Below are 27,623 nucleotides of genomic sequence, written 5' to 3' on the forward strand. Positions count from 1 at the left end.
CACAGCATGATCCCACAAAAGCCATGTGATAACCCAAAGTCCTAGGTAGACCACAGCTGCAGTACCAAGTTTCTTTATTCTTTCATGGGATTTGGCATCGCTGGCTGGGTCAGCATTTGTTGCCCATTCTAATTGCCCTTGACCTGAGTGTCTTGCTGGGCCATTTCAGAGGACATTTACGAATCAACCACACTGGTGTGGGTCTGGAGTCACATGTAGGCCAGACTGGATAAGGACGGCAGATTTCCTTCTCTAAAGGATATTAATGAACCAGACGGGTTACTGAGACTATCTTTCTAATTGAATATAAATTCCACTATAATAATAATCTTTATTGTCACAAGTAGGTTTGCATTAACACTGCAATGAAGTTACTGTGAAAAGCCCCTAGTCGCCATATTCATATAATTTACAGTGCAGAAGGAGGCAATTCGGCCCATCGAGTCTGCACCTGCCCTTGGAAAGAGCGCCCTCCACCGTATCCTCGTAACCCAGTAACCCCACCCAACCGTTTTGGACACTAAGGACAATTTAGCACAGCCAATCCGCGTAACCTGCACATTTTTGGACTGTAGGAGGAAAACGGAGCATCCGGAGAAAACCCATGCAGACACTGTGAGAACGTGCAGACTTTGCACAGACAGTGACCCAAGCCGGGAATCAAACCTGGGACCCGGGAGCTGTGAAGCAACTGTGCTAACCACTGTGCTGCCGTGCTGCCCACATTCTGGCGCCTGTTTGGGTACATGGATGGAGAATTCAGAATGTCCAAATTACCTAACAGCACGTCTTTTGGGGACTTGTGGGAGGAAACCGGAGCACCCGGAGGAAACCCACGCAGACACAGGGAGAACGTGCAGACTCTGCACAGACAGTGACCCAAGTCGGGAATCGAACCTGGGACCCTGGCACTGTGAAGCAACAGTGCTAACTACTGTGCCTGCTGTGGTGGGATTTGAATTTCTGCGCCTCTGAATTACTAGTCCAGTGACATTGCCCCCATTTACCCCCTCAATTCTGGCAGTTCTAGGTACCACACCATAGGAAGGATATCTTGGTCTTGGATGTAGTGTAACGTACATTTATTGGGGTGGTTATGAGGCGAGATTCAACAGTCTAGGCTTTTATTGCTGGTATTTAGAAGACCAGCTGCTGATTTGATCAAAGTTTTCAGGAGATGAAGGGAAGCGTTGGGAAGATTAGGACCAGGGGGGATTGCATACAAATTTGAACTCGATCTTTCAGGAATAAAATTAGGAAACATGTCTACTTGGTAGAGGTTTGGAAATCTCTTCCACAAGCTGCATTTGACACTATAACAATGGTAAAAGACAGAGATTGATAGGTTTCTGTTAACCAAAGGTGTTGAAGGTTATGAGGGAAAAAGTGGGTCCATGGAGTTAGCTCACAGATCAGCCATGATCTCACTGAAAGGTGCAGAACAAGTTCAAAGGGCTGAATGGTCTCCATGCCTAACAACCAGGTCACTTGTTTCTGAGTTGTTGGTCGAAGGAATGATCAGGACATCAGGGCAAATTCTTTTGTGCTTCTTTGAATAATGACAACGGGATTCATATTATCAATTCCTAAACTGAAAAAAATAATTGAATCTAATAATAATAATAATCGCTTGTCACAAATAGGCTTCAATGAAGTTACTGTGAAAAGCCCCTGGGATGTTGCCCAGTCTACATTCATTTCCAATGGCTCTTTCCAACTGTGAGTCCATTTACAACATTCCTCAGGAGAATACATCCAGTGAGGAACAATACTTGTTGTGACTCTGGAGGGATCAGTGACAAGAATCTGTGAGTTGACTTGTATGTTGGCTCTGGGCGGTCTATACAATGTCTTTATGCCATGGGGCATTTCCGGCAACCAGCTGATGACATTGTGTGTGCTGACCTACCCTTGGTGCATTCAACAGAGTGTCTACAAAGGCTGGGCACCACATTCAGGCAGGGACAGGCTGGCTGATCTATCGAGCCTCTTCATGTTGCAACCGAGAATTCTGATCCTCAACAATCCCCATCCACCAGGAGTCGTCTCCTGGGAAAGGAAAAGAACAGCTTAACTAAAAATGCTTCGGTCAAGTCAGAGGGGGGAAAAAATGGGGAAGACCTCTCCAACCTCTGAAAACAGTGATGTGGAGATACCGGTGTTGGACTGGGGTGGGCAGAGAAAGAAGTCTTAAAACGCCAGGTTAAAGTCCAACAGGTCTATTTGGAATCACTACTTTTGGAGGCAGTGAGTCACCTGATGTTGTGTTCCAGGAGCTGTGTTCCGAAAGCTAGTGATTCCAAATAAACCTGTTGGACTTTAACTTGATGTTGTAAGACTTCTTGCTCTGAAAACAATGCAGACAAGTTCCAGGAGATCGCAGCAGCTATCATCCAATCCACCTAGTTTTATTGGCTGTGATCACAGCTACAGTCATGAACACTGTGTTCCCCATGCAGGCCACGGACAAACAAGCTTTCCGAATTAGATAAACAGTTCTGAGACAGAAGGTCAGCGATTGAATCCTGCCTCTAGCAACTGGAGCCAACAGTCTAGGCCGACATTCCACTTGTACTGAAAGAGCGCTGCACTGTCTAAAGTGGTGGTTTTTCTGGCTGTCGCATCAACCTAAGGTGCCACTTGTCCTATCCGATCCCATGCCACTGCACGTTTTGAAAAAGTTCTTCCCTGAGCCAACCTTTATTATTAAGAACAGATTATCTGGCCATTATCACACTGCTGTTTTGAGTTTACTGTGGGTCTATTGGCTGCAATGTTTCCTACATTATGGCAGTGAATACACTTTTTTTTTTAAAATTTAGAGTACCCAATTAATTTTTTTCCAATTAAGGGGCAATTTAGTGTGGCCAATCCACGTACCCTGCACATCTTTGGGGTGTGGAAGCGAAACCCACGCAAACACGGGGAGAATGTGCAAACTCCACACGGCCAGTGACCCAGAGCCGGGATCAAACCTGGGACCTCGGCGCCGTGAGGCAGCAGTGCTAACCACTGCGTCACCATGCTGCCCTGTGAATACACTTCTAATGCATCCCCATGCCATTGAGACGCCACGAGCAGGGTCGCCAATCATCCTGGATTTTCCAGGACTTTCTTGTAATAATAATCTTTATTATTGTCACAAGTAGGCTTACATTAACACTGCAAAGAAGTTACTGTGAAAATCCCCTAGTCGCCACATTCCGGTTGCTGTTTGGGTACATAGAGGGAGAATTCAGAATGTCCAATTCACCTAACAGCATGTCTTTCGGGACTTGTGGGAGGAGGCTGGAGCACCCGGAGGAATCCCACACAGACACGGGGAAAATATCAAGGATAACCCTAAAGCTTTCTATGGGTATGTCAGGAATAAAAGAATGACTAGGGTAAGAGTAGGGCCAGTCAAGGACAGTAGCGGGAAGTTGTGCGTGGAGTCCAAGGAGATAGGAGAGGTGCTAAATAAATATTTTTCGTCAGTATTCACACAGGAAAAAGATAGTGTTGTTGAGGAGAATACTGAGATTCAGGCTACTAGGCTAGGAGGGTTTGAGGTTCATAAGGAGGAGGTGTTAGCAATTCTGGAAAGTGTGAAAATAGATAAGTCCCCTGGGCCGGATGGGATTTATCCTAGGGTTCTCTGGGAAGCTAGGGAGGAGATTGCTGAGCCTTTGGCTTTGATCTTTGTCTACAGGAATAGTGCCAGAAGACTGGAGGATAGCAAATGTTGTCCCATTGTTCAAGAAGGGAAGTAGAGACAACCCCGGTAACTATAGACCAGTGAGCCTTACTTCTGTTGTGGGCAAAATCTTGGAAAGGTTTATAAGAGATGGGATGTATAATCATCTGGAAAGGAATAATTTGATTAGAGATAGTCAACACGGTTTTGTGAAGGGTAGGTCGTGCCTCACAAACCTTATTGAGTTCTTTGAGAAGGTGACCAAACAGGTGGATGAGGGTAAAGCAGTTGATGTGGTGTATATGGATTTCAGTAAAGCGTTTGATAAGGTTCTCCACGGTAGGCTACTGCTGGAAATACGGAGGCATGGGATTCAGGGTGATTTAGCAGTTTGGATCAGAAATTGGCTAGCTGGAAGAAGACAAAGGATGGTGGTTGATGGGAAATGTTCAGACTGGAGTCCAGTTACTAGTGGTGTACCACAAGGATCTGTTTTGGGGCCACTGCTGTTTGTCATTTTTATAAATGACCTGGAGGAGGGCATAGAAGGATGGGTGAGTAAATTTGCAGATGACACTAAAGTCGGTAGAGTTGTGGACAGTGCGGAAGGATGTTACAAGTTACAGAGGGACATAGATAAGCTGCAGCGCTGGGCTGAGAGGTGGCAAATGGGGTTTAATGCAGAAAAGTGTGAGGTGATTCATTTTGGAAGGAATAACAGAAAGACTGAGTACTGGGCTAATGGTAAGATTCTTGGCAGTGTGGATGAGCAGAGAGATCTCGGTGTCCATGTACATAGATCCCTGAAAGTTGCCACCCAGGTTGAGAGGGTTGCTAAGAAGGCGTACGGTGTGTTAGCTTTTATTGGTAGAGGGATTGAGTTTCGGAGCCATGAGGTCATGTTGCAGCTCTACAAAACACTGGTGCGGCCGCATTTGGAGTATTGCGTGCAATTCTGGTCGCCGCATTATAGGAAGGGTGTAGAAGCATTGGAAAGGGTGCAGAGGAGATTTACCAGAATGTTGCCTGGTATGGAGGGAAGATCTTATGAGGAAAGGCTGAGGGACTTGAGGCTGTTTTCGTTAGAGAGAAGAAGGTTAAGAGGTGACTTAATTGAGGCATACAAGATGATCAGAGGATTAGATAGGGTTAGACAGTGAGAGCCTTTTTCCTCGGATGGTGATGTCTAGCATGAGGGGACATAGCTTTAAATTGAGGGGAGATAGATATAAGACAGATGTCAGAGGTAGGTTCTTTTACTCGGAGAGTAGTAAGGGCGTGGAATGTCCTGCCTGCAACAGTAGTGGACTCGCCAACACTAAGGGCATTCAAATGGTCATTGGATAGACATATGGACCATAAGGGAATAGTGTAGATGGGCTTTAGAGTGGTTTCACAGGTCGGCGCAACATCGAGGGCCGAAGGGCCTGTACTGCGCTGTAATGTTCTATGCGGACTCCTCACAGACAGTGACTCAAGCCGTGAATCGAACCTGGGACCCCGGCGCTGTGAAGCAATAGTGCTAACCACTGTGCAACCTGGGGGCCTGTCATCCAGCATCCCTGGTCAAGTCTTCCCACAATGTGTTTGTCCCGGATTTCTATGACAGGAATTGTTTGTTTTCATGAGCATGGCACAGCAGGATTGATGGTGTCTGTTTGAGGTAGGTGATCAGCGGGGTATGTACCTGAGATGGCGAGGTTGGATTCCGAACAGGCCACATGGCTGCTGGTGACTCCCTTCCCCCACCGCCCACTATGCCACACACAACTGAGGGATTCACCAGTACACACCCTCCCCGTCCCACCCACCTCTGCACCTCCCCTGTCCCACCCACCTCTGCTCCCACCCCCCTCACCCACCTCTGCTCCCATCCCTCTTCCCACCCATCTCTGCAACCCCCCCCCCCTCGTCCCACCCACATCTGCTCCCCACCCTCCAGTCCCACCCCCTCTGCTCCCCACCTTCCCTCCCACCTCTGCTCCCAATCTCTCGCCTGCTCCCCCATGGCCATGGGTCTCTTTTATTGGACTGGAGTTGGTCACCCTGATCATAAGGGGCTCTAGATGATTTCATGTTGCTTTTCTATTTTGGAAACTTGTTGATAATTAAGACCGTGCCAAGGTTACAGTGATAATGTTCAAACAAAGGCTCCTATACCCAAGTGTCCAATGAACCCTATTGAGACTGTGACCTGTAATCCTCCAACTCTGGGACGAGAGATTGAATTCCTGAGCGAGTCTGACTCACCAAGCACGAGATCTTTGAGTTTACAGATGGATGTCAATCTAATTCCAGGTCTTGCAACTGTATGCCTGTGAGAAAATGTCAAGAAGGCATGAGAACATCTCCAATATGCTGAATCCATAAACAAACCTCACCTTTTAAGAAACGTACAACCTCTATATGAAAAATATCTGACCCCTGGGAGGCGGGGGTCTCTCAGGCCATTAGAGACCGTGGGTGGTCGGGAACAGGGCAGGGTGGCGGCCTGGCACTCCCTCTGGCACCAGGGCACCTTGGCACTGCCAGCCTGGGACCCTGGCACTGCCACCTGAGCACCCTGGCAGTGCCAGTGTGGCACTGTTAGAGCACCAGGCTTGCACTGCCCTGGTTCCAGGTTGGCACTGCCAGGGATCAGACTGGGGGAGGCGCTGCAGCTGGCGAGAAACAGCCCGCTAAATGTGCGCAAAACCAGATGTAGATGTTTTTCGTTGACTTGCACCCTCCATAGCGAACAAGGCTAGGGATCAAGTACTGTAAAATGGGATTCAAACAGATAGGTGTTTGATGGCCAACGCAGACACGATGGGCCGAAGCGCCCATTTCTGTACTGTCAAACTCTAACTCGAAAGCTATGGGGCGGGATTCTCCGTTTTCTGCACTCTCTGTTCCCGCAGCCAGCCAATGAGGATTCCCATTGTGGCCACCCCCACGCTGTCAGGAAACCCGTGGGTGCGCTGCCGGCGAAGCATGGATCCCGCCAACTGAGAATCTCACAGCTCATCTGCAATTGTGTTCGTGAAGCCACTGGTCTGCTTCTAGGGAATATGGATTTGTTTTTTTTTGGATGATGTGATTGAGCAGGACAACATGTTCAGTTTCAATGTTAAAGATGATGGTGAGATGACGGTCTGCCGTAACAGCAACACTCCTGAAGTTAATGGTTTACAGATAGGATAGGCTACGTATGACATCAATGATGATCAGTCAGCCATGTGTTCGACCCTCCAGGGATCTACGAGCTACAAGCTTACACTGTAATCTGTTCCGATGTAGTGAGAATAAACATGTGTTAAGCAGATACAAGGGTCTGTCTACAGTCTAAGAACTGAGTCCCACACCTCAAGCCCAAGACAGCTGGACCCAATCTCAGAATGACCATGGTGGTTAATTGTGTTTAGCTGCAGGTCCCAGCAACAAATCACCCTTGTCCGTTATCTGGGAAGATTTGCACTAGAGGATCAGGTGTTTATTGTAATGGAAAATCAGCCCCACCTATTTCCTGGCTTGGTCCAATAGGACAAAGGTCAAAGGTTGTTGGTATTAGGACATTGTTGAATTTAGCTCTGTTTTCTCCAACTAAACACAACTAAGGAAAGAGCCTATGCAGTGTGTTGGGTGATTCAGCAAATTCAAACAGAATCTCCCCAAATTAGAATTTCAAAAATTCTACCCGTTATAATGGATCAAAATTGAGTAAATGATGCAGGTCAGCACCGACCTGATGTTGGAGCGAGCTTGTGGGGATGAATGGCCACCTCCTGCCTACGGAATGCCACAGAGATCAGGTTCAATAAGATGTTGTGTGTTTTCTATTCATTTTCTTCAGGAAAAGCTGAACTTCCCATCGCAAAAAGTCCACATGCTGGGGTACAGTCTCGGGGCACACGTTGCTGGCTTCGCAGGAAGTTACGGACTTTACAGAGTGGGTCGGATAACAGGTGACAGCACACTTTGCAGTCTGGATAATATAATCCACATTTTGCACTTTTCAGTGTAGCATGGGTGTGGGGAAGAGAGTGACCAGGGATTCATTTGGGGGGGTAGGGAGAGGGCAGAGAGTGACCAGGGATATGAGGGGGGGGGGAGTGGGGGGAGAGGGAAGAGCGTGACTAGGGATATGGGTGGGGGGAGAGGGCAAAGAGTGACCAGGGATATGGGTGGGAGAGTGGGGGGAGAGGGAAGAGCGAGACCAGGGATATGGGTGGGGGGAGAGGGAGGAGTGTGACCAGGGATATGGGTGGGAGGGTGGGGGGAGAGGGCAGAGAGTGACCAGGGATATGGGTGGGGGAGTGGGGGGGAGAGGGAAGAGAGTGACCAGGGATATGGGTGGGGGAGTGGGGGGAGAGGGAAGAGCGTGACCAGGGATATGGGTGGGGGAGAGGGAGGAGAGTGACCAGGGATTTGGGAGGGGGGTGGGGGAGTAAAAGAAAGTGACCAGGGATTTGGGGGGTGGAGGGAAGAGAGTGAGCAGGGATTGTGGGGGTGGGGGGAGAGGGAAGAGGGTGTTAGGGAGTGGGGGAGAGTGACCGGTGAGTTTGTGTATGGTTGTAGGGGGCGAGTGCCTGACGGTGAGTGATGGGAGGTAAGTCAATGAGGGTGGAATGAGGAGAGGATACAGAGTGTAAATAAAGAAGGAGCCAATTTGTTGGAAAATCATTTGTTGCTGACAGCTTCAGGAGCGAGTGAGAGTGATTGAGATCAACCGGAATAAGACCATAAGACTTGGAGCAGAATTAGGCCTCTTGGCCCATCGTGTCTGCTCCGCCACTCAATCATGGCTGAGATTTTCTCATCCCCATTCTCCTGCCTTCTCCCCATAACCCCTGATCCACTTATTAATCAAGAACCTATCTATCTCTGTCTTAAAGACACTCAGTGATTTGGCCTCCACAGCCTTCTGCGGCAAAGAGTTCCACAGATTCACCACCCTCTGGGCTGAAGAAATTCCTCCTCATCTCTGTTTTAAAAGATCGTCCCTTTAGTCTAAGATGGTGTCCTCTGGTTCTAGTGTTTCCTACAAGTGGAAACATCCTCTCCCTGTCCACTCTATCCAGGCCTCGCAGTATCTTGTACGTTTCAATAAGATCCCCTCTTATCCTTCTAAACTCCCAACAAATACAGACCCAGAGTCCTCAAACGTTCCTCACACGACAAGTTCTTCATTCCAGGGATCATTCTTGTGAACCTCCTCTGGACCCTTTCCAAGGTCAGCACATCCTTCCTTCCAAAACTGCTCTCAATACTCCAAATGGGGTCTGACCAGAGCCTTATACAGACTCAGAAGTACATCCCTGGTCTTGTATTCTAGAATAGCTGATATCTATTCTGATGCATTGTGACCCTTGGGCCTGCTGTCTACTCTATAGTTATCATTAATGTATTTATTTGTAATAATTTCACTGATATTTTACTTAATTCTATCTCTCTTTGTGTTCTGATTTATTTAATGTTTGTTTTTCTATTTGTTTTGCCCCCTTCTCAGGCCTGGACCCGGCTGGGCCCGAGTTTGAAGGGGTTGAGGCCCACCATCGCCTTTCCCCAGACGATGCTGTGTTTGTGGATGTCCTTCACACTTTCACTCGGGGATCATTGGGTCGGAGTATTGGGATTCAGCAACCTGTGGGCCATGTGGATATCTATCCAAACGGAGGAAGCTCCCAGCCTGGTTGCAGCTTGGTTACAGTGTTGGGAAACGTGGGTTCACAAGGCGTGTACGGTGAGAGAAACCGGCCTTAGCCGGGTTATTACTAATCTAGAGCTACAAACAGAAAGAACATCAACTTGCATTTATATAGCACCTTTCAATGTCGCAGGACGCAGACCAAGAGGTCCGTTGAAAGTACCTATGATCATGAATGTGGGAACATGGGTGACAATTTTGGCCTAGGAAGATTCCATTAGCATCATTGGCTGTAAAATCTGTTTCAGTGACTTCGATTAAGGGTTAATACTATCCTGATTTGGAAATATATCACCGTTCCTTCACTGCCACTGGGTCAAAATCCTAGAACTCCCTCCCTAAGAGCACCATGGGGTGTACCTACACCTCAGGGACTGTAGTGGTTCAAGAAGATAGCTCACCACCACCTTCTTGAGGGCAATTAGGGACGGGCAATAAATGCTGGCCTAGTTAGCAATGTCCACACCCTATAAACGAATAAAAAACACTGGTGGTGGTGGTGGGCTTTCCTGCACTACTTTGATTTAGTGCCAGGCAAGTGTCAGTTTAACATATCCTAAAAACAGCACCTTTGACAGGGCAGTGCTCCCTCAGTACTGACCCTCTGACAGTGCAGCGCTCCCTCAGTACTGTCCCTCTGACAGTGCGGCGCTCCCTCAGTACTGACCCTCTGACAGTGCAGCACTCCCTCTGTACTGACCCTCTGACAGGGCAGCGCTCCCTCAGTACTGTCCCTCTGAAAGTGCAGCGCTCCCTCAGTACTGACCCTCTGGCAGCGCAGCGCTCCCTCCGTACTGACCCTCTGGCAGCGCAGCGCTCCCTCAGTACTGACCCTCTGGCAGCGCAGCGCTCCCTCAGTACTGTCCCTCTGACAGTGCAGCGCTCCCTCAGTACTGTCCCTCTGACAGTGCAGCACTCCCTCAGTACTGTCCCTCTGACAGTGCAGCGCTCTCTCAGTACTGACCCTCTGACAGTGCAGCACTCCCTCAGTACTGTCCCTCTGATGGTGCAGCACTCCCTCAGTACTGACCCTCTGACAGTGCAGCACTCCCTCAGTACTGACCCTCTGACAGTGCAGCGCCCCCTCAGTACTGACCCTCTGACAGTGCAGCACTCCCTCAGTACTGTCCCTCTGAAGGTGCAGCACTCCCTCAGTACTGACCCTCTGACGGTGCAGCACTCCCTCAGTACTGACCCTCTGGCGGCGCAGCGCTCCCTCAGTACTGTCCCTCTGACAGTGCCGCACTCCCTCAGTACTGACCCTCTGACAGTGCAGCACTCCCTCAGTACTGACCCTCTGACAGTGCAACGCTCTCTCAGTACTGACCCTCTGGCAGCGCAGCCCTTCCTCAGTACTGACCCTCTGACAGTGCAGCGCTCCCTCAGCACTGTCCCTCTGATGGTGCAGCACTCCCTCAGTACTGACCCTCTGACGGTGCAGCACTCCCTCAGTACTGTCCCTCTGACAGTGCAGCGCTCTCTCAGTACTGACCCTCTGGCAGCGCAGCCCTTCCTCAGTACTGACCCTCTGACAGTGCAGCGCCCCCTCAGCACTGTCCCTCTGATGGTGCAGCACTCCCTCAGTACTGACCCTCTGACGGTGCAGCACTCCCTCAGTACTGTCCCTCTGACAGTGCAGCGCTCTCTCAGTACTGACCCTCTGACAGTGCAGCGCTCTCTCAGTACTGACCCTCTGACAGTGCAGCACTCCCTCAGTACTGTCCCTCTGATGGTGCAGCACTCCCTCAGTACTGACCCTCTGACGGTGCAGCGCTCCCTCAGTACTGTCCCTCTGACGGTGCAGCGCTCCCTCAGTACTGTCCCTCTGACAGTGCAGCGCTCCCTCAGTACTGTCCCTCTGACAGTGCAGCGCTCCCTCAGTACTGTCCCTCTGACAGTGCAGCGCTCCCTCAGTACTGACCCTCTGACAGTGCAGCGCTCCCTCAGTACTGACCCTCTGACAGTGCAGCACTCCCTCAGTACTGACCCTCTGACAGTGCAGCACTCCCTCAGTACTGACCCTCTGACAGTGCAGCACTCCCTCAGCTTTTTGCCCTTTTCTCTGGAGTAGGACTTGCTCCCATGACCTTCTCTCTGGGAGGTGAGTGCTGTCCACTGGGACGTTTACCACTGACTCTAACAATCTCAGTGATGCACCATTGCTGCTGTCTCGAGAGTGATGTGAGATTTGAGTTGAGCTGCAGCTGGAGAGTGAGCTGGAAGTCTGGGAGGTAAAACAATGTTGACGTGTCCTCCAATGAGAGTCTTTGTGTTGCTTGATGAGTGACCACTGCACATGCACATTCCCATCAGTGTCTAATTGCCACTTTGTTTGTTCACAGCGGTGGCGAATGCTATTAAATGCCAGCACGAGCGTGCAATCCATCTGTTCATTGACTCCCTCCTCAATGAAAATTACCCGAGTGTGGCGTACCGCTGCTCCAACCAGGAGACCTTTGAGAAGGGTGTCTGTCTGAGCTGCCGCAAAAACCGCTGCAATACACTAGGATACGATGTTCGGAGAATACGGAGTAAAAGGAGTGGCCGTATGTACCTGAAGACCGGGGCAGACATGCCCTTCCGAGGTAGGCATCGAACCCAGTGACACCCTGTCCCCCTGGCATGTCATTATCAGAGAGCCCAGGATCAGATATGAGATAGTGTCATCGGTCAGGGTTTCGAGAATCCCAAAGTGTATCATGGAGTTCACCTGATCCACAACTTTTAATAGATTGTGGTATGGGGAGCACATGGTCCACTCTACAGGTGTGGTGCAGCAGAAAATGGACCAGTGGTTTTTTAAAAAAAAAACAATGTTTATTCTGTGAACTCCAGTTAACCTTTTTAAAACATACAGTGAACATCTTAGCAACCATTAATTCAAATACACCCCCAAAGAATACAACACTAAGTACCCTGTATGCCGTCCTTTTAACATCCAAAAGGCTTAACAAACCTTCAAACAGGAGCACATTAGGGTTTACATTCAAGACTGAAAACATTTATAATTCTTCTAAATTCACCAAATGATTAAGAGATAGTCCTTCATGGCAGAGATCAACAGCAGTGCAGCTCACAGACACTCCCAAGCTTTCTCAAACTGAAACTAAAAAAGCAGAAGTAGAGCTCAGCTCCACACACACTCTGACATTACTCCAGTAACATGAGCAGCTCCATTTCTTAAAGGTACATTTCTTAAACACCCATTTCTTAAAGGATACTCTCACATGACAATAGAAACAGTGTGTGTCTCTAATACTAATACTATTTCCTGCCCTTACAGAATGTACCCCCTCCATTGGCCGAGCTATCAGATCCTGAGGTTTATATTGACAAAAACAATTTGTTAATTCGAATGTTTCCTGAAATCAGCGGCTCCAAGATCTATAGTTTATTATCACACCTCACTGCACCATTCAACATCACAACCCCACCCCAATGAACCATTCAAAATCAAAACCCCACCCCACTGAACCATTCAAAGTCACAACCCCACCCCACTGATCCATTCAAAATCTCCCTGGACAGCCAGATGTTACACCCGCTGTGCTGTTCGGGACTGAGTTCCAAGAGTTTGACCCAGTGACAGTGAATATCCAAGTCGGGGTGGTGAGTGACTTGGAGGAGAACCTCCAGGTGTTGGGGTTCCCAGGCATCTGCTGCCCTTGTCCTTCTAGATGGTAGTGGTCGTGGAATTGGAAGGTGCTGCCTGAGGAACCTTGGTGCATTCCTGCAGTGCATCTTGAAGATGGTACACACGGCTGTTACTGTGTGTCAGTGGTGGAGGTTTTGAATGTTTGTGGAAGGGGTGACAGTCAAGCGTGCTGCTGTGTCCTGGATAGTGTCGGGCTTCTTGAGTGTTGTTGGAGCTACACTCAATGCAGGCAAGTGGAGAGTATTTCATCTCACACCTGACTTGTGTTTTGCAGATAGTGGACAGACCTTGGGGAGTCTGGAGGTGAATTATTCGCCACAGGATTCCTAGCCGCTAACCTTTTGTAGCCACCGTATTTATATGGCTTGTCCAATTCAGTTTCTGGTCAATGGTCACCCCCAAGATGTTGATATTGGAGGAATTGAGCAATGATAACGTCATTGAATGTCAGGCTGACTGCTGATCTGCCCGCACGTCACTTCTATATCAGCCTCCTGGGGCTGTTGGCTCAGTGAGCATGTTCCCATTGATCTTGGTTAATTATCTGCCATGAGTTTCCCAAAGTTTGTGTTACTGTGACTATCCAAAGTCCGCAGTCCTCCCCTCCTTTCCTGGCCCATGTCCCCATCCTTCAATGTCCATATGGAGAGTTTTATTGTGACCTTCGTCCTGAATGGGCCTGAACAAATTTGAATCAGGCTGAAGAATATTCCGCAGATGTGACTGATTGATCTCATCCAAAGGTTTTTGATCAATCGATTGTCAATCTGATGTAACCTTTAAATTTGTGTTTGACTCACCTCTGGCCCTGCACTGTCCTGACTGCCTTCAGAGCAAGGATTTAAAAAACCTGTAACCTCAGCACATTTGTCTCGCTCTGTGCTCTTTGACCTTCTGAGGTGATCAGAGAGAGTGTTTCCGTATGTATTGTTTGCTCTGATACTGAATCTATTTGCAGAGTTAGTCAGCCTCTGTTAATAAAACTCTTTGAGTTGCAATACTCAGTACATGGGCTCAGAGTTCATCCAATCAGTGAAGGCTTTTAAGTAAAATGATTCTGTTTACTTTACAAAACTTTACAACATCCGGAGACACAACACACCAAGGAGAGATTGGCCTTGTTATGCATGAATTGCAGGTTCAGTAGACCGATACCAGGGAGGAAGGATAAAATTAAGACGATAGGGTGCATCAAGATGGCCTGTATCTTGTTCTCATGTATTTCCTTTCAGTCAATGCTGACCTTTATTCTGCTGCTAAGACCTACTCTGGGCAGAAGCCTTAGATTTTACCTGATCAATACCATTCCCTTTGTTTTGTGTCCATGACATCTTTGTCTTCTAATGTGCCCCACTCTCCACGCTATCCCTGACCTTCTATTTTGCTCTACTTGCCTCTCCCCCTTTTAAAATCTATCACATTTCAACCTCTGCCCAGCTCTGAAGAGTCATATTTGACTCAAAACATTGGGCGGGATTCTCCCCCCCCACGCCGAAGTGGCCGCGCCGTCGTGAACGCCGTCGAGGTTCACAACGGCATGGAACAGCCCGGTCGCGACCGATTCAGGCCCTGACAATAGGCCAGTATCGGGGCCGCGTCATCTACCCGCGCCAGGCCTTGTCGCCCGCGTAAAAGCGGCGCCGCATAGATGACGCGGCCGGCGCCGCATAACGGACGTCATCCACGCATGCGTGGTTGCCGTCCTGTCCAAATCCGCCCCGCAAGAAGATGGGGGACGGATCTTGCGGGGCCGCGGAAGGAAGGAGGTCCTCCTTCAGAGAGGACGGCCCGACGATCGGTGGGCACCGATCGCGGGCCACCCCACATTCAAGTGAAGCCCGGTGCAGGATCCCCCCTCGCCCCCCCCCCCCACAGGCCGCCCCCCCAGCGTTCACACACCGCCCACGACTGTAGCGACCAGGTGTGGACGGCGCTGGGGGGAACCCGCCGTTTTGGCCTGGCCGCTCTGCCCATCCGGGCCTCAGAATCGCGGGGGTGCCGGCGAATCGCCATTTTGGGTGTCTCCGGCGATTCTCCGGCCTGCGGCCCGCGAAACTCGACTGGCCCGTTCCCGCCGCTCGGGAGAATCGCGGGAGGGCGTCGGACCGGCGTCCCTGGAAATTTTGGCGGCCCAGGCGATTCTCCCAACCGGCGTGGGAGTGGAGAATCGCGCCCAATAACTCTAGTTTCCTTCTCCACAGATGCTGGCACACCGACTGAGCTTTTCCAGCATTGTTTTTGTATCTCTTTTTATGTGGGAGGGGTGGTGGTGGTGATGTGGTGTTATCATTGGACAAGTAAACCAGAGACCCAGGGAAATGCTCTGGGGACCCAGGTCGAATCCCATTATGGCAGATGATGTTATTTGAATTCAATTTAAAAGAAAATCTGGAATAAAAAGTCTAATGATGACCATGAAACCATTGCGATTGTTTCAAAAACCCAGCTGCTTCACTAATGTCATTTAGTGAAGGAAATCTGCTGTCCTTACCTGGTCTGGTCTACGTGTGACTCCAGATCCACAGCAATTTGGTTAATTCTGAAATCGCCTCGCAAACCACTCAGTCCAAGGGCAATTCGGGATGGACAATAAATGTTGGCCCAGCTAGTGACACCCACATTCCCATGATTGAATAAAAGAAAATGAGTGCAGTTGCCGTCTGTAGATGAGGGGAGTCCTCACTGTGAGGAGGGTCTGTGTTTGGATCATATGAAGTGACATTCCGGGGAAATTAAAACTCTTTGAGCTGGTCTATGGGTTAAGAAATGAAGTGTATTGTAACACAACCTAAGGACTTGCATAGACACTCAGCGTCTCGCCCTGTTCAGAGTCAGAGTCTTTATGACCGATTCACAGAACTGTTACGGTGCTGAAGGTGGCCAATCGGCCAATCTTGCCTGCACCAGCTCTCCAAATGTGCATCATAACATAGTGACATTCCCCTGCCTTTTCCCTGTACCCCTGCACATTGTTTCTATTCAAATAATCATCTAATGCCCTTGTGAATGTCTCGATTGCACCTGCCTCCACCACACTTCCAGACAGTGCATTCCAGACCCCAACCACTCGCTGTGTGAAAAAGATTTTTCTCGCATTACGTCTGCTTCTTTTGCAAATCACTGAACTGTGCCCTCTTGTTTTGATCCTTTTAAGCTGGGGAATATCCCTATCTACTCTGTTCATCCCCTCATGATTTTAAACATCTCTATCAAATCTCCTCTTAGTTGTCTTCTCTCCACGGAGAACAGTCCCAACCTCTCCAATTTGTAAACCTCTTCTGCACTCTCTCTAATACATTCACATTGTTCTTGTAGTGTGGCACCTTGAACTGTACGCAATACTTCAGCTGATATCTGACTAGTGGCTTGCATAGGTTCATCAAAATCTACTTGCTCTTGTACTCTATGCCCCTTTTAATAAAGCCCAGAATATTATATGCTTTGTTAATTCTCTCCACCTGTCCTGCCACCTTCAATGATCTTTGCACATATATACCCAGGTCCCTCTGCTCCTGCACCCCCTTTAGAATTTTCCCTTTTATTTTATTTCTCTCCATCTTCTTCCTACCCAAATGCATCACCTCCTATTTCTCCGCATTGAACTTCACCAGCCTTCTTATCTGTCCACTCTCTAACAACTTGTCTGTGCCCTTTTAAAGTTCTACACCTGTCCTCTTCACAGTATACAATACTTCAACGTTTTGTATCATCCACAACTTTGAAATTGCCCCTGCACACCGCGGTCGAGATCATTAATATGTCAAGGGTCCCAACACCAACCCCTGGGAAATACCACGACAAATCTTCCCCCAGCCCAACAAATATCCATTGACCATTACTTTCTGCTTCCTATTATTCAGCCAATTTTGATCAATGTTGCTGCTGTCCCTTTTATTCCATGACCTGTAACTTTTCTCACATCTGTTTTGTGGCACTGTATCGGGTACCTTCTGAAGTCCAAGTACACCACATCAACAGCATTACCCTCATCTACACTTTGTTACCTCCTCAAAATCCTCCAGCAAGTGAGTTAAACACTAAGTATGGGCTGGAGCAGAGGGAAATGTTTAGATACATGCAGGTTCGAGATTTTGCCAGAAAGGAGATACAAAACTTCCCGGTCGAGCTGGCCTCCACATTGCTGGAAGAGGTGCTGACGACAGGGGGATTGGAGAAGGGGGTAGTGTCGGCGGTTTACGGAGCTATTTTGGAAGAGGAGAAGGCACCACTGGAAGGGATCAAAGGAAAGTGGGAGGAAGAGTTGGGAGAGGGTATGGAGGAGGGGTTCTGCTGTGAGGAGCTCCGGACAGTGAATGCCACCACCTCGTGCGGGAGGTTGGGGCTGATACAGCTGAAGATGGTATACAGAGCACACCTCACGAGGGTGAGGATGAGCCGATTCTTTGAAGGAGTAGAAGATGTGTGTGAACGTTGCGGGGGGGGGGGGGGGGCTAATCACGTTCTGAGAGGTAGAAGGGCAACCTCACCACCCTGTGCCCTGGCATGGCGGGGGAACCTGTTGGAATTCTTGACTCTTGAGAAGGTTAAGTTTGAACTGAGGGGAAGGATGGAGGGGTTCTACAATTCATGGGCATTATTCATTATGCACTTTCAAGAACTGGATAACATCGAACATTAGTTGGGGGGGGTGGGGTGGGAGGGTTGGGGGGAGGGGGGCTGTGTGTATTCAGGGTGACTATGGGTGATCCCTAATTCCTTTTTGTCATTTGTTTGTGTGAACATGCGGGCTAATGTTTGGGGTTTGGTGGGAGGATGGGATCGTTGTTATTGATATGGGGATTAACATATTTGTTACTGATTATTGTTTATTGTTGGTGGGTGTAAATCTGGGAGAAAATGTGAAAAAGTGAGTTAAACACTATTTCCCCATTAGAAATCCATGCTGGCTTTTCCTAATCAACCCACATTTTTCCATGTGATTACTAATTTTACCCGGAATAATTGTTTCTAGAAGCTTTCCCACCACTGTTAATCTGACTGCCCTGTAATTGCTGGGGATATCTTTCCAACCTTTTTTGAACAAGGGCGTAATGTTTACAATTCTCCAGCTCGATGGCTCCTCCCCTGAGTCTAGAGAAGACTGGAAGATTATGACCAGCACCTCTGCAATTTCCCACCTCAGTTCCTTTGGGGCGGCACTGTGGCACAGTGGTTAGCACTGCTGCCTCACAGTGCCAGGGACCCGGGTTTGATTCCGACTTCGGGCGACTGTGTGGAGTTTGCACTTTCTACCCGTGTCTGCGTGGGTTTTCACTGGTTTCCTCACACAGTCCAAAGATATGCAAGTTGGGTGGATTGGATATGCTAAATTGTCCCTCAATGGGTTTACAGGGATAGGAAGGTGGATTGGGCCTAGGTTAGGGTGCCCTTTCAGAGGGTCAATGCACACTCAATGGGTTAAATGGCATCCTTCTGCACTGTAGGGATTCTATAATTCCTTCAATATCCTTCGATCTTTCGTCACTTTTTTCATACTGACAGTCTATTCAACACTTCCCCTTTATCCATTGTGAACTCATCGAGGAACAGAGTTTCCTCAACTGTGACCATGTCCTGGGTAGCATCTAACTCCTTGGTAGAGACAGAGTTAATGCTCTCCATGACTTCTTCCAGTTCTAGCAGTGTTTCCAGCCCCCTCCTCCTATCATCCCCAATGACTGGCATGCTCAGTCCATTGAGGAACTTTCATCCCCTTCAGGGAGTTCTCGGTGTTAATTCTCCGGTAGAAGGTCTCAAATGCTTCCTTTCCTATATTTTCTGAACCCCTTATACGAGGAATATTTAACACCAGTCTTGCCTTTCCTTGAGCCAGCTTTCTGTTATCACCACATCATATTTCCACAATGCAATCTGCACTGTAACTCTCCAATCTTATTTACTATACTTTGTGTGTTCACATACATGCACAAGAATGACTTTACCTATTAACTGGCTATTCTCTACACTGATGCTCTCTGTCCTTTCTAGTATACCACTGTCCTGACATTTCCTCTCTAATATTTCCTAATGATTCCCACAACCCTGCTGAGTTATTTTGAAATCCTCCCGACAGCACTGACCATCTGTGTGAGGCCAAACTGGGGAAACGGCCCCCGGAGCGCACTGTGTGGGTGACAATCTGAGCTTACTCCAGAGAGATTGCAGTCAGTGTTTGGAGATTAATATTTCACTGGTGCTGCTGTTGGTCTCAGTAACTGACATTTCTTTCCTCTCACAGTTTATCATTATCAGTTAAAGATGCATTTCTTCAGGGACATCAACCAAACTGAGACAGCTGCAAATTTCCTTGTTTCGCTCAGTGGAACCTTGAATGAATCCAAAGGACTTGCTGTTCGAGTGTGAGTATTTTGCACCAGCAAATGAGCGCTCTGGTGTGGGCTGTGACTGCTTTGGCGCTGGGCCATGAGCATTCTGGGCCGTGGGCAGCACGGTAGCACAGTGGCTAGCACAGTTGCTTCACAGCTCCAGGGTCCCAGGTTCGATTCCCGGCTTGGACCGCTGTCTGTGCGGAGTGTGCACGTTCTCCCCGTGTCTACATGGGTTTCCTCCTACAGTCCAAAGATGTGCAGGTTAGGTGGATTGATCACGCTAAATTGCCCTTAGGTTAGGTGGGGTTACTGGGTTACGGGGACAGGGTGGTGGTGTGGTTTTAAGTAGAGTACTCTTTGCAAGAGCTGGTGCAGACTCGATGGGCCGAATGGCCTCCTTCTGCTCTGTAAATTCTATGATTCTATGAATCTGGCGTGCGTGAAACCCTGTGGACGTCATGGAGATCTTGCTTGCTGGCTGAAGACCCAGCAAGAGGCCCATGTTGCCCCCTTTGGGGAAGGCCTACCGAACCACAAGCCAGTTTACCAGCCAGCCAGGGACCTGGGGTCAATGGCTGACAACTCTTTAGCTCCGCAGCGCCAAAGTGGAAATGGTGGCTGCTGCTAGAAAGACACCAACCCAAGGCCTAAGGTCACAAAGTCTAATCTTTTATAACCTTTATTAGTATCACAAGTAGCTTTACATTAAGACTGCAATGAAGTTACTGTGAAAACCCTGGGAGGAAATCGGAGCACCCGGAGGAAACCCACGTGGACACTGGGAGAACGTGCAGACTCCACACAGACAGTGACCCAAGCCGGGAATCGAATCTGGGACCCTGGAGCTGTGAAGCAACAGTGCTAACCACTGTGCTACCGTGCTGCCCTTGTCTTTGAATGAATGAGTGAGCCTTCCCTGAGAGACGAGAAGCTACCCGCACAGATTTACTCACTGTGCTCCCCGCGTGGTGACAGGCCTGCCTGCTGTTGGGTTAATCCCAGCAATGTCGGGATGGGGCCCTGAAGTGGTCATTAATTGTCCACTTAAGGGTCTCCATTAATGGTAGGATGGGAAAGTCGACCACTGGCCTTCCAGCCCTGGACTTAATACAGATGGCGAAGGGAAGCCACTGCGGTCCCCACACAACACTCTCGCATCTGATTAAATGTCCTCACTACCTCCATACGCAGCACGAGAACGGGCAGAAGATTCCACTCCCCTCTGTGGGTAGGAGCCTTGCCTCTGAGACAGAAGGTCAGAGACTTAAGCACATCATCCAGGCTATCACTTCCAACTGCAGCACTGAGGGAGTGCTGCTCTGCCGGAGTAGCTGCTATTCTGACGAGATGTTAAACTGTTCTCTCGGGTGGATATAAAAGATTCTATGGCACAATTGAAAGAAGGACATGGGAGTGATCCCACTGTCCTCAGCCACATTACCTGAGTGTTACCTCATTGCTGTTTGTGTGATCATGCTGTGCCATTTCTCCAAATTACAACATTTCAAAAGTACTTGAGCTGTGAAGCACTGTGAGGATGTCCTGAGGTCCTGCAAGATCCTATCAAAATCCAAGTGCTTTATTTATTCATTTTTAATCAGTTCTTCCTGTCACAGAAAAGTCCACACTGGACAAGGTATTTGAAACTCTGTTGGTGCCTAAGTTCTGTCCAATCTCAATTAATCACCTTGTGTTCCTTCACAGCCCAGATATTTTGCCAAACAGAACATATTCGTTCCTGGTGCACACTGAGGTCGACATTGGAGAGCTGCTGATGGTGAAGTTACAGTGGGAATCTTCCTCTTCACTCTGGTCCAGCATCGTGGGGAAGGTCACCCAGCCATGGACAATGTGGAGATTCTGGGAGACCAGTGAGGAGGTCACCAATGACCTGGAGATAAGAAAGATGCGAGTGAAGGCTGGAGAGACACAGAAAAGGTTGGTCCTAGTGCAAAGATGTGCAGATTAGTTGGATTGGCCCATGATGAATGCGAGGAGTTACGGGGGATAGGGCAGGTACGTGCTCGTTCGGAGGGTTGGTGCAAACCCGATGGGCCTTTTGGTCGTTCTGCACTGTGGATATGTGGATAAGGAGAACAGCGAATTTCTCTCGGGGGTGGGGGGGGGGGTCACGCAACTCATCTGATGTAACTTCCGTGGGAGAATTGTGGTTACTTTCATGCAATCGAACCAAATGGGAACTATGTCCCACAGCAAGCGTGTTTATCTGCGAGTTTCCCAGCACTCTCAGCAGCAAGAAACACAACGCTATCTAACACGACTCCAGCTGCACTTAGTCACTTTTCCTGCACTGAGGAGCCCCGCTTGCCGAAATTCCTCAGCATAGGGAGAGATCCGGATAACCTTTAAAAATGGCGTCCTAATCTTTTGAACCCTGGACATGACCCCCAGAACATCCCCAAAGCTCTAATTCACCGAGAATTGGGTCCTCGGCCCCCCTGCAACAGTGCATATGCACAGGGTACCCTCGAGCCCAATTGCCGCCTGCAGAAAATGTCAGCTTGGCACCCTGGCAGTACCACCTGGGAACCTTGGCAGTGCCAGGCTGGTACCAAGGTGGCACTGCCAGGATACTAGGCTGACACCAGTGCCAGGCTGCCACCCTGACCAGAAGGCATGCACCTGGGGGCCTCCGATCCCCTGGGAGACCCCCACGAATGCCGTTCCGTCTGGTTCCCATTTGTGGAGACCAGTAATGAATGGCATTCGCCCGAGGTCGCCATGGCGAAGGGGATAGATATCAATGCCTCAGTTACCTCCGGGAACTGCATATTACAGTAAGACTAGCTGGCTTTACATTGCAACATCTAACGTGATCTCGTGAGGCATGGCGAGCCGGATAAACTCCCATCATTTACTGCCCATGTTGCACCATCACGCACTGCTTTACGGGCGCAGTGTGGCTGGCAGATCGCACCCAGTGCAGTCAGCACTCGCACAGCACCTCGAATCATTCCTGCCCTGAGGTTCAAATCTCCGCTGAAATGGAGCACCTAGAATCATAAAAGATAGCAGTCTTGCCGGTACTCGTTCTGTGTGGCACAGTGGATGACTGACTAAAATCTCTCAGTTGTTAAAAGGCGCAGGGGCGGATCATTCAACCCCTCAAGACATCATTAACTTCGATCATACCTAGTCCCCATATTACCTCCATTTACGTGTCTTGCTTCTTCTAGCGAACAAAAATCTATTAATCTCATTTCTGAAATGCTCTGTTGACCCTTGGCTGCAATAGGTTTGTAGAGGAGAGTGAATTCCAGAGTTCCACTCCCTTCTGTGAGAAGAATTGATCCAGCAGAGGACAGTAGAGCGGAGCTGCTGATTGGCTGTTGCAGGGGAAATTTGCATACGCACATTGTGGTCACCGTAACGTGAAGATGGTTTGTGGAGGAGCTGTTGTCAAGTGCCATTTCGGAGACATGGATAGAGCAGGGACCGGAATGGTTGTTGCAGGTGCCGGGGTTTAGATATTTCAGTAAGCTCAGGGAAGGTGGTAAAAGAGGGGGAGGGGTTAGTCAAGGACAGTATTACGGTGGCAGAAAGGACGTTTGATGAGGACTCGTCTACTGAGGTAGTATGGGCTGCGGTTAGAAACAGGAAAGGAGAGGTCACCCTGTTAGGGGTTTTCTATAGGCCTCCGAAAAGTTCCAGAGATGTAGAGGAAAGGATTGCAAAGATGATTCTGGATAGGAGCGAAAGCAACAGGGTAGTTGTTATGGGGGACTTTAACTTTCCAAATATTGACTGGAAACTCTATAGTTCGAGTACTTTAGATGGGTCCATTTTTGTCCAATGTGTGCAGGAGGGTTTCCTGACACAGTATGTAGATAGGCCAACGAGAGGCGAGGCCATATGGATTTGGTACTGGGTAATGAACCAGGACAGGTGTTAGATTTGGAGGTAGGTGAGCACTTTGGTGATAATGACCACAATTCGATTATGTTTACTTTAGTGAAGGAAAGGGATAGGTATGTACCGCAGGGCAAGGGTTATATCTGGGGGAATGGCAATTAAGATGCGATGAGGCAAGACTTGGGATGCATCGGATGGAGAGAAAAACTGCAGGGGATGGTCACAATGAAATGTGGAGCTTGTTCAAGGAACAGCTACTGCGTGTCCTTGATAAGTATGTACCTGTCAGGCAGGGAGGAAGTGGTCGAGCGAGGGTATCGTGGTTTACTAAAGCAGTCGAAACACTTGTCAAGAGGAAGAAAGAGGCTTATGTAAATTTGAGACATGAAGGATCAGTTAGGGCGCTCGAGGGTTACAAGTTAGCCAGGAAGGACCTAAAAAGAGAGCAAAGAAGAGCCAGGAGGGGACATGAGAAGTCTTTGGCAGGTAGGATCAAGGATAACCCTAAAGCTTTCTATAGATATGTCAGGAATAAAAGAATGACAAGGGTAAGAGTAGGGCCAGTCAAGGACAGTAGTGGCAAGTTGTGCGTGGAGTCCGAGGAGATAGGAGAGGTGCTAAATGAATATTTTTTGTCAGTATTCACACAGGAAGAAGACTATGTTGTCGAGGAGAATACTGAGATACAGGCTACCAGACTAGAAGGGCTTGAGGTTCATAAGGAGGAGGTGTTAGCAATTCTGGAAAGTGTGAAAATAGATAAGTCCCCTGGGCTGGATGGGATTTATCCTAGGGTTCTCTGGGAAGCTAGGGAGGAGATTGCTGAGCCTTTGGCTTTGATCTTAAAGTCATCTTTGTCTACAGGAATAGTGCCAGAGACAGGAGGATAGCAAATGTTGTCCCCTTGTTCAAGAAGGGGAGTAGAGACAACCCCGGTAACTATAGACCATTGAGCCTTACTTCTGTTGTGGGCAAAGTCTTGGAAATGTTTATAAGAGATGGGATGTATAATCATCTGGAAAGGAATACTTTGATTAGAGATAGTTAACACGGTTTTGTGAAGGGTAGGTCGTGCCTCACAAACCTTATTGAGTTCTTTGAGAAGGTGACCAAACAGGTGGATGAGGGTAAAGCAGTTGATGTGGTGTATATGGATTTCAGTAAAGCGTTTGATAAGGTTCCCCACGGTAGGCTACTGCTGAAAATATGGAGGCATGGGATTCAGGGTGATTTAGCAGTTTGGATCAGAAATTGGCTAGCTGGAAGAAGACAAAGGGTGGTGGTTGATGGGAAATGTTCAGACTGGAGTCCAGTTACTAGTGGTGTACTATAAGGATCTGTTTTGGGGCCACTGCTGTTTGCCATTTTTTAAAATTACCTGGAGGAGGGCGTAGAAGGATGGGTGAGTAAATTTGCAGATGACACTAAAGTCGGTGGAGTTGTGGACAGTGCGGAAGGATGTTACAAGTTACAGAGGAACATAGATAAGTTGCAGCGCTGGGCTGAGAGGTGGCAAATGGAGTTTAATGCAGAAAAGTATGAGGTGATTCATTTTGGAAGGAATAACAGGAAGACAGAATACTGGGGCTAATGGTAAGATTCTTGGTAGTGTGGATGAGCAGAGAGATCTCAGTATCCATGTACATAGATCACTGAAAGTTGCCATCCAGGTTGAGAGGGTTGTTCAGAAGGCGTACGGTGTGTTAGCTTTATTGGTAGAGGGTTTGAGTTTCGGAGCCATGAGATCATGTTGCAGCTGTACAAAACTCTGGTGCGGCCGCATTTGGAGTATTGCGTGCAATTCTGGTCGCCGCATTATAGGAAGGATGTGGAAGCATTGGAAAGGGTGCAGAGGAGATTTACCAGAATGTTGCCTGGTATGGAGGGAAGATCTTATGAGGAAAGGCTGAGGGACTTGAGGCTGTTTTCGTTAGAGATAAGAAGGTTAAGAGGTGACTTAATTGAGGCATACAAGATGATCAGAGGATTAGATAGGGTGGACAGTGAGAGCCTTTTTCCTCGGATGGTGATGTCTAGCATGGGGGGAACATAGCTTTAAATTGAAGGGAGATAGATGTAGGACAGATGTCAGAGGTAGGTTCTTTACTCAGAGAGTAGTAAGGGCGTGGAATGCCCTGCCTGCAACAGTAGTGGACCCGCCAACACTTAAGGGCATTCAAATGGTCATTGGATAGTCATATGGACGATAAGAGAATAGTGTAGATGGGCTTTAGAGTGGTTTCACAGGTCGGCGCAACATCGAGGGCCGAAGGGCCTGTACTGCGCTGTAATGTTCTATGACCCTCTGAACTAATATTTTAAAGTTGAAAGATGCTTTCTTGCCTTTTGTTTGAATTCACCAAGTGTAGATATGTCAGCAGGTACAATAATAATAATGGCAGGTGAGGTGAGGTGTGGGGTGCAGGTCGAGAGGATGCTGGGAATCTATAAAAATCTCAACCCAAGGCTGGAATTGAACCCAGGTCCCTGGTGCTGTGAGGCAGCAGTGCTAACTACTGTGCCACCATGCCATCATTCTTTCCCTTTGATGTTACCCACCCTGTGGACCTGGCTTTTAACATATATGTGCCAATCCCCTATCTCTGCACTTTGAAAATGCCTCTACAACATCCCATTGTTTTCCCCTAGTCACATAGGGAAACACTTGCTTTTCTCACTAATGGTATGCTCATGTGTATATCAAAACCCCCTTCAGACAGCTCCCCTTTTTATTTAATCCCAATTCCATTTTTTAATCTTAATTTTCCACATAACTCCATAAAATCTGCTTTAATAGCCCAGGCAAGGACTAGTGCACAGGCAAGGACTAGTGCACAGAATGTCTATATTTAGCCAGCACTGTCACATTGTCAAAGATGCCAATTAGCTTTCCATAGAATCCTTACAGTGCAGAAGGAGGCCATTCAGTCCACTGAGACTGCACCAACCCTCTGAAAGAGCACCCTACCTAAACCCATTACCTCACAACCCCACTTAACCTGCACTTGTTTGGACACTAAGGGGCCATTAATCATGGCCAATCCACCTAATCTGAACATCTTTGGACTGCGGGAGGAAACAGGAGCACCCGGAGGAAACCCATGCAGACACTGGGAGAACGTGCAGACTCCACACAGTCACCCAAGGCCAGACTCGAACCTGAATCCCTGGTGCTGTGAGGCAGCAGTGCTCACCAACTTGCCACCCTTTTAAAAGCATTGACCGACAACACTTGTTTAGCAGACCTCGAGATCTGGTCCCAGCTGCAACTTTGGTGAAAGATCACCCGGAGACCAGGAGTGAGGAGCCACCTCAAGCTGTTGCTCTGGGTTTGGCCCCACCTGCTGCTGGTGTTGGAGTGGGAGATTGTTGATCCTGCAGGAACATCTGCTCAAACTCCGTGAGGTTCAGCCACCCTGCTGGGGGGTAACCATTAATGTATCCCTTTTCTAAATGCAGGATTGTGTTTTGCGCAAAAAACTCTGCCTCTGTGAAGATGCGGCCAGGACAGGAATTGACCTTTGTGAAGTGTCACAACTGATGGATTTTCAGGAGACCAGCAGATCAGGTGCGTGCAGTGGTTAAGGAATGAGTAATGAATATGTCTTTCAGGCGTTGCAGCTCTTTGATCCTCTTACCCAATCCGGAATCATCAGAAATACAGGGCGGGACTCTCCTCTCCTGCCACAGCGAATGGGAGATTAGGCTGAGCACCAAATTCTCCGTCCTCACTCCCAGCGGTAGCGGGACGAACTCGCAACCGCGAATCCGGACACAGTCCGAGAACGCGAGGTTAATGAAAGAACTTTCCTTTTGGTGATGAGCTATTCACCCAGCAAATGTGAAACCATTGATTATCAGGTGAGCAGGCAAAGGGTTCCGAATACAGAAGCGTATTTCACTCCAATACCTCCCCTCCAAGTTAGGTCAGTTTCATTGCCTCTGGGTAAACCGGCTGCCAGTCCTCCGTCAGTGTGACTTGAATCACACTCTCCTGTGCTTTGCCAATGTAGTGACAGTTCAGCTGTACACAAATTAGCAGATTTATTGGTAAATTAAAAAAGACTTGCACCTTTCACAGTTACCAGGGGCCACAAAGCATTTTACAACCAATGGAGGGTGGTCACTGTTGTGATGTAGCAAAGGGGGCAGCCAATTTGTACACAGCAAGATGCCACAAACAGCAAAGTGACGATCACCAAGCAATCTGCCTTTTGTGCTGTTGTGTGAGGGATAAGTATTGGCCAGGCCAAAATGATAAATTAAAATTATTTTAGTCGAGTGTCGGGCTTTGCTCACTGGGTAACACTTTTTGCTTTGTCAGAGGATTGTGTGTTCAAACGCCACTCCACAATGATTCAAGCTGACACTTTCAGTACAGGGAGTGCTGACGCCGGCATGGGA

The 27,623-nt window shown here is 48.5% G+C and overlaps 1 protein-coding gene across 3 annotated transcripts in view; it reads left to right on the plus strand.

Annotated features, from left to right (window-relative positions):
- LOC140395291 (lipoprotein lipase-like) overlaps positions 1-27,623 on the plus strand; it is a 48,368-nt gene that overhangs the window by 13,854 nt on the left and 6,891 nt on the right. For all 3 annotated transcript variants that reach the window (XM_072482872.1, XM_072482873.1, XM_072482874.1), the window contains 6 exons: positions 7,509-7,620; positions 9,165-9,398; positions 11,705-11,947; positions 19,256-19,376; positions 21,051-21,284; positions 26,679-26,787. In XM_072482872.1, the coding sequence (XP_072338973.1) occupies positions 7,509-7,620; positions 9,165-9,398; positions 11,705-11,947; positions 19,256-19,376; positions 21,051-21,284; positions 26,679-26,760 (1,026 nt within the window). In that variant the 3' untranslated portion in view covers positions 26,761-26,787. The remainder of the gene's footprint in view (positions 1-7,508; positions 7,621-9,164; positions 9,399-11,704; positions 11,948-19,255; positions 19,377-21,050; positions 21,285-26,678; positions 26,788-27,623) is intronic.

This window comes from Scyliorhinus torazame, chromosome 18, assembly GCF_047496885.1.
Source record: "Scyliorhinus torazame isolate Kashiwa2021f chromosome 18, sScyTor2.1, whole genome shotgun sequence".
In the NCBI taxonomy this organism is placed as follows: Eukaryota; Metazoa; Chordata; class Chondrichthyes; order Carcharhiniformes; family Scyliorhinidae; genus Scyliorhinus; species Scyliorhinus torazame.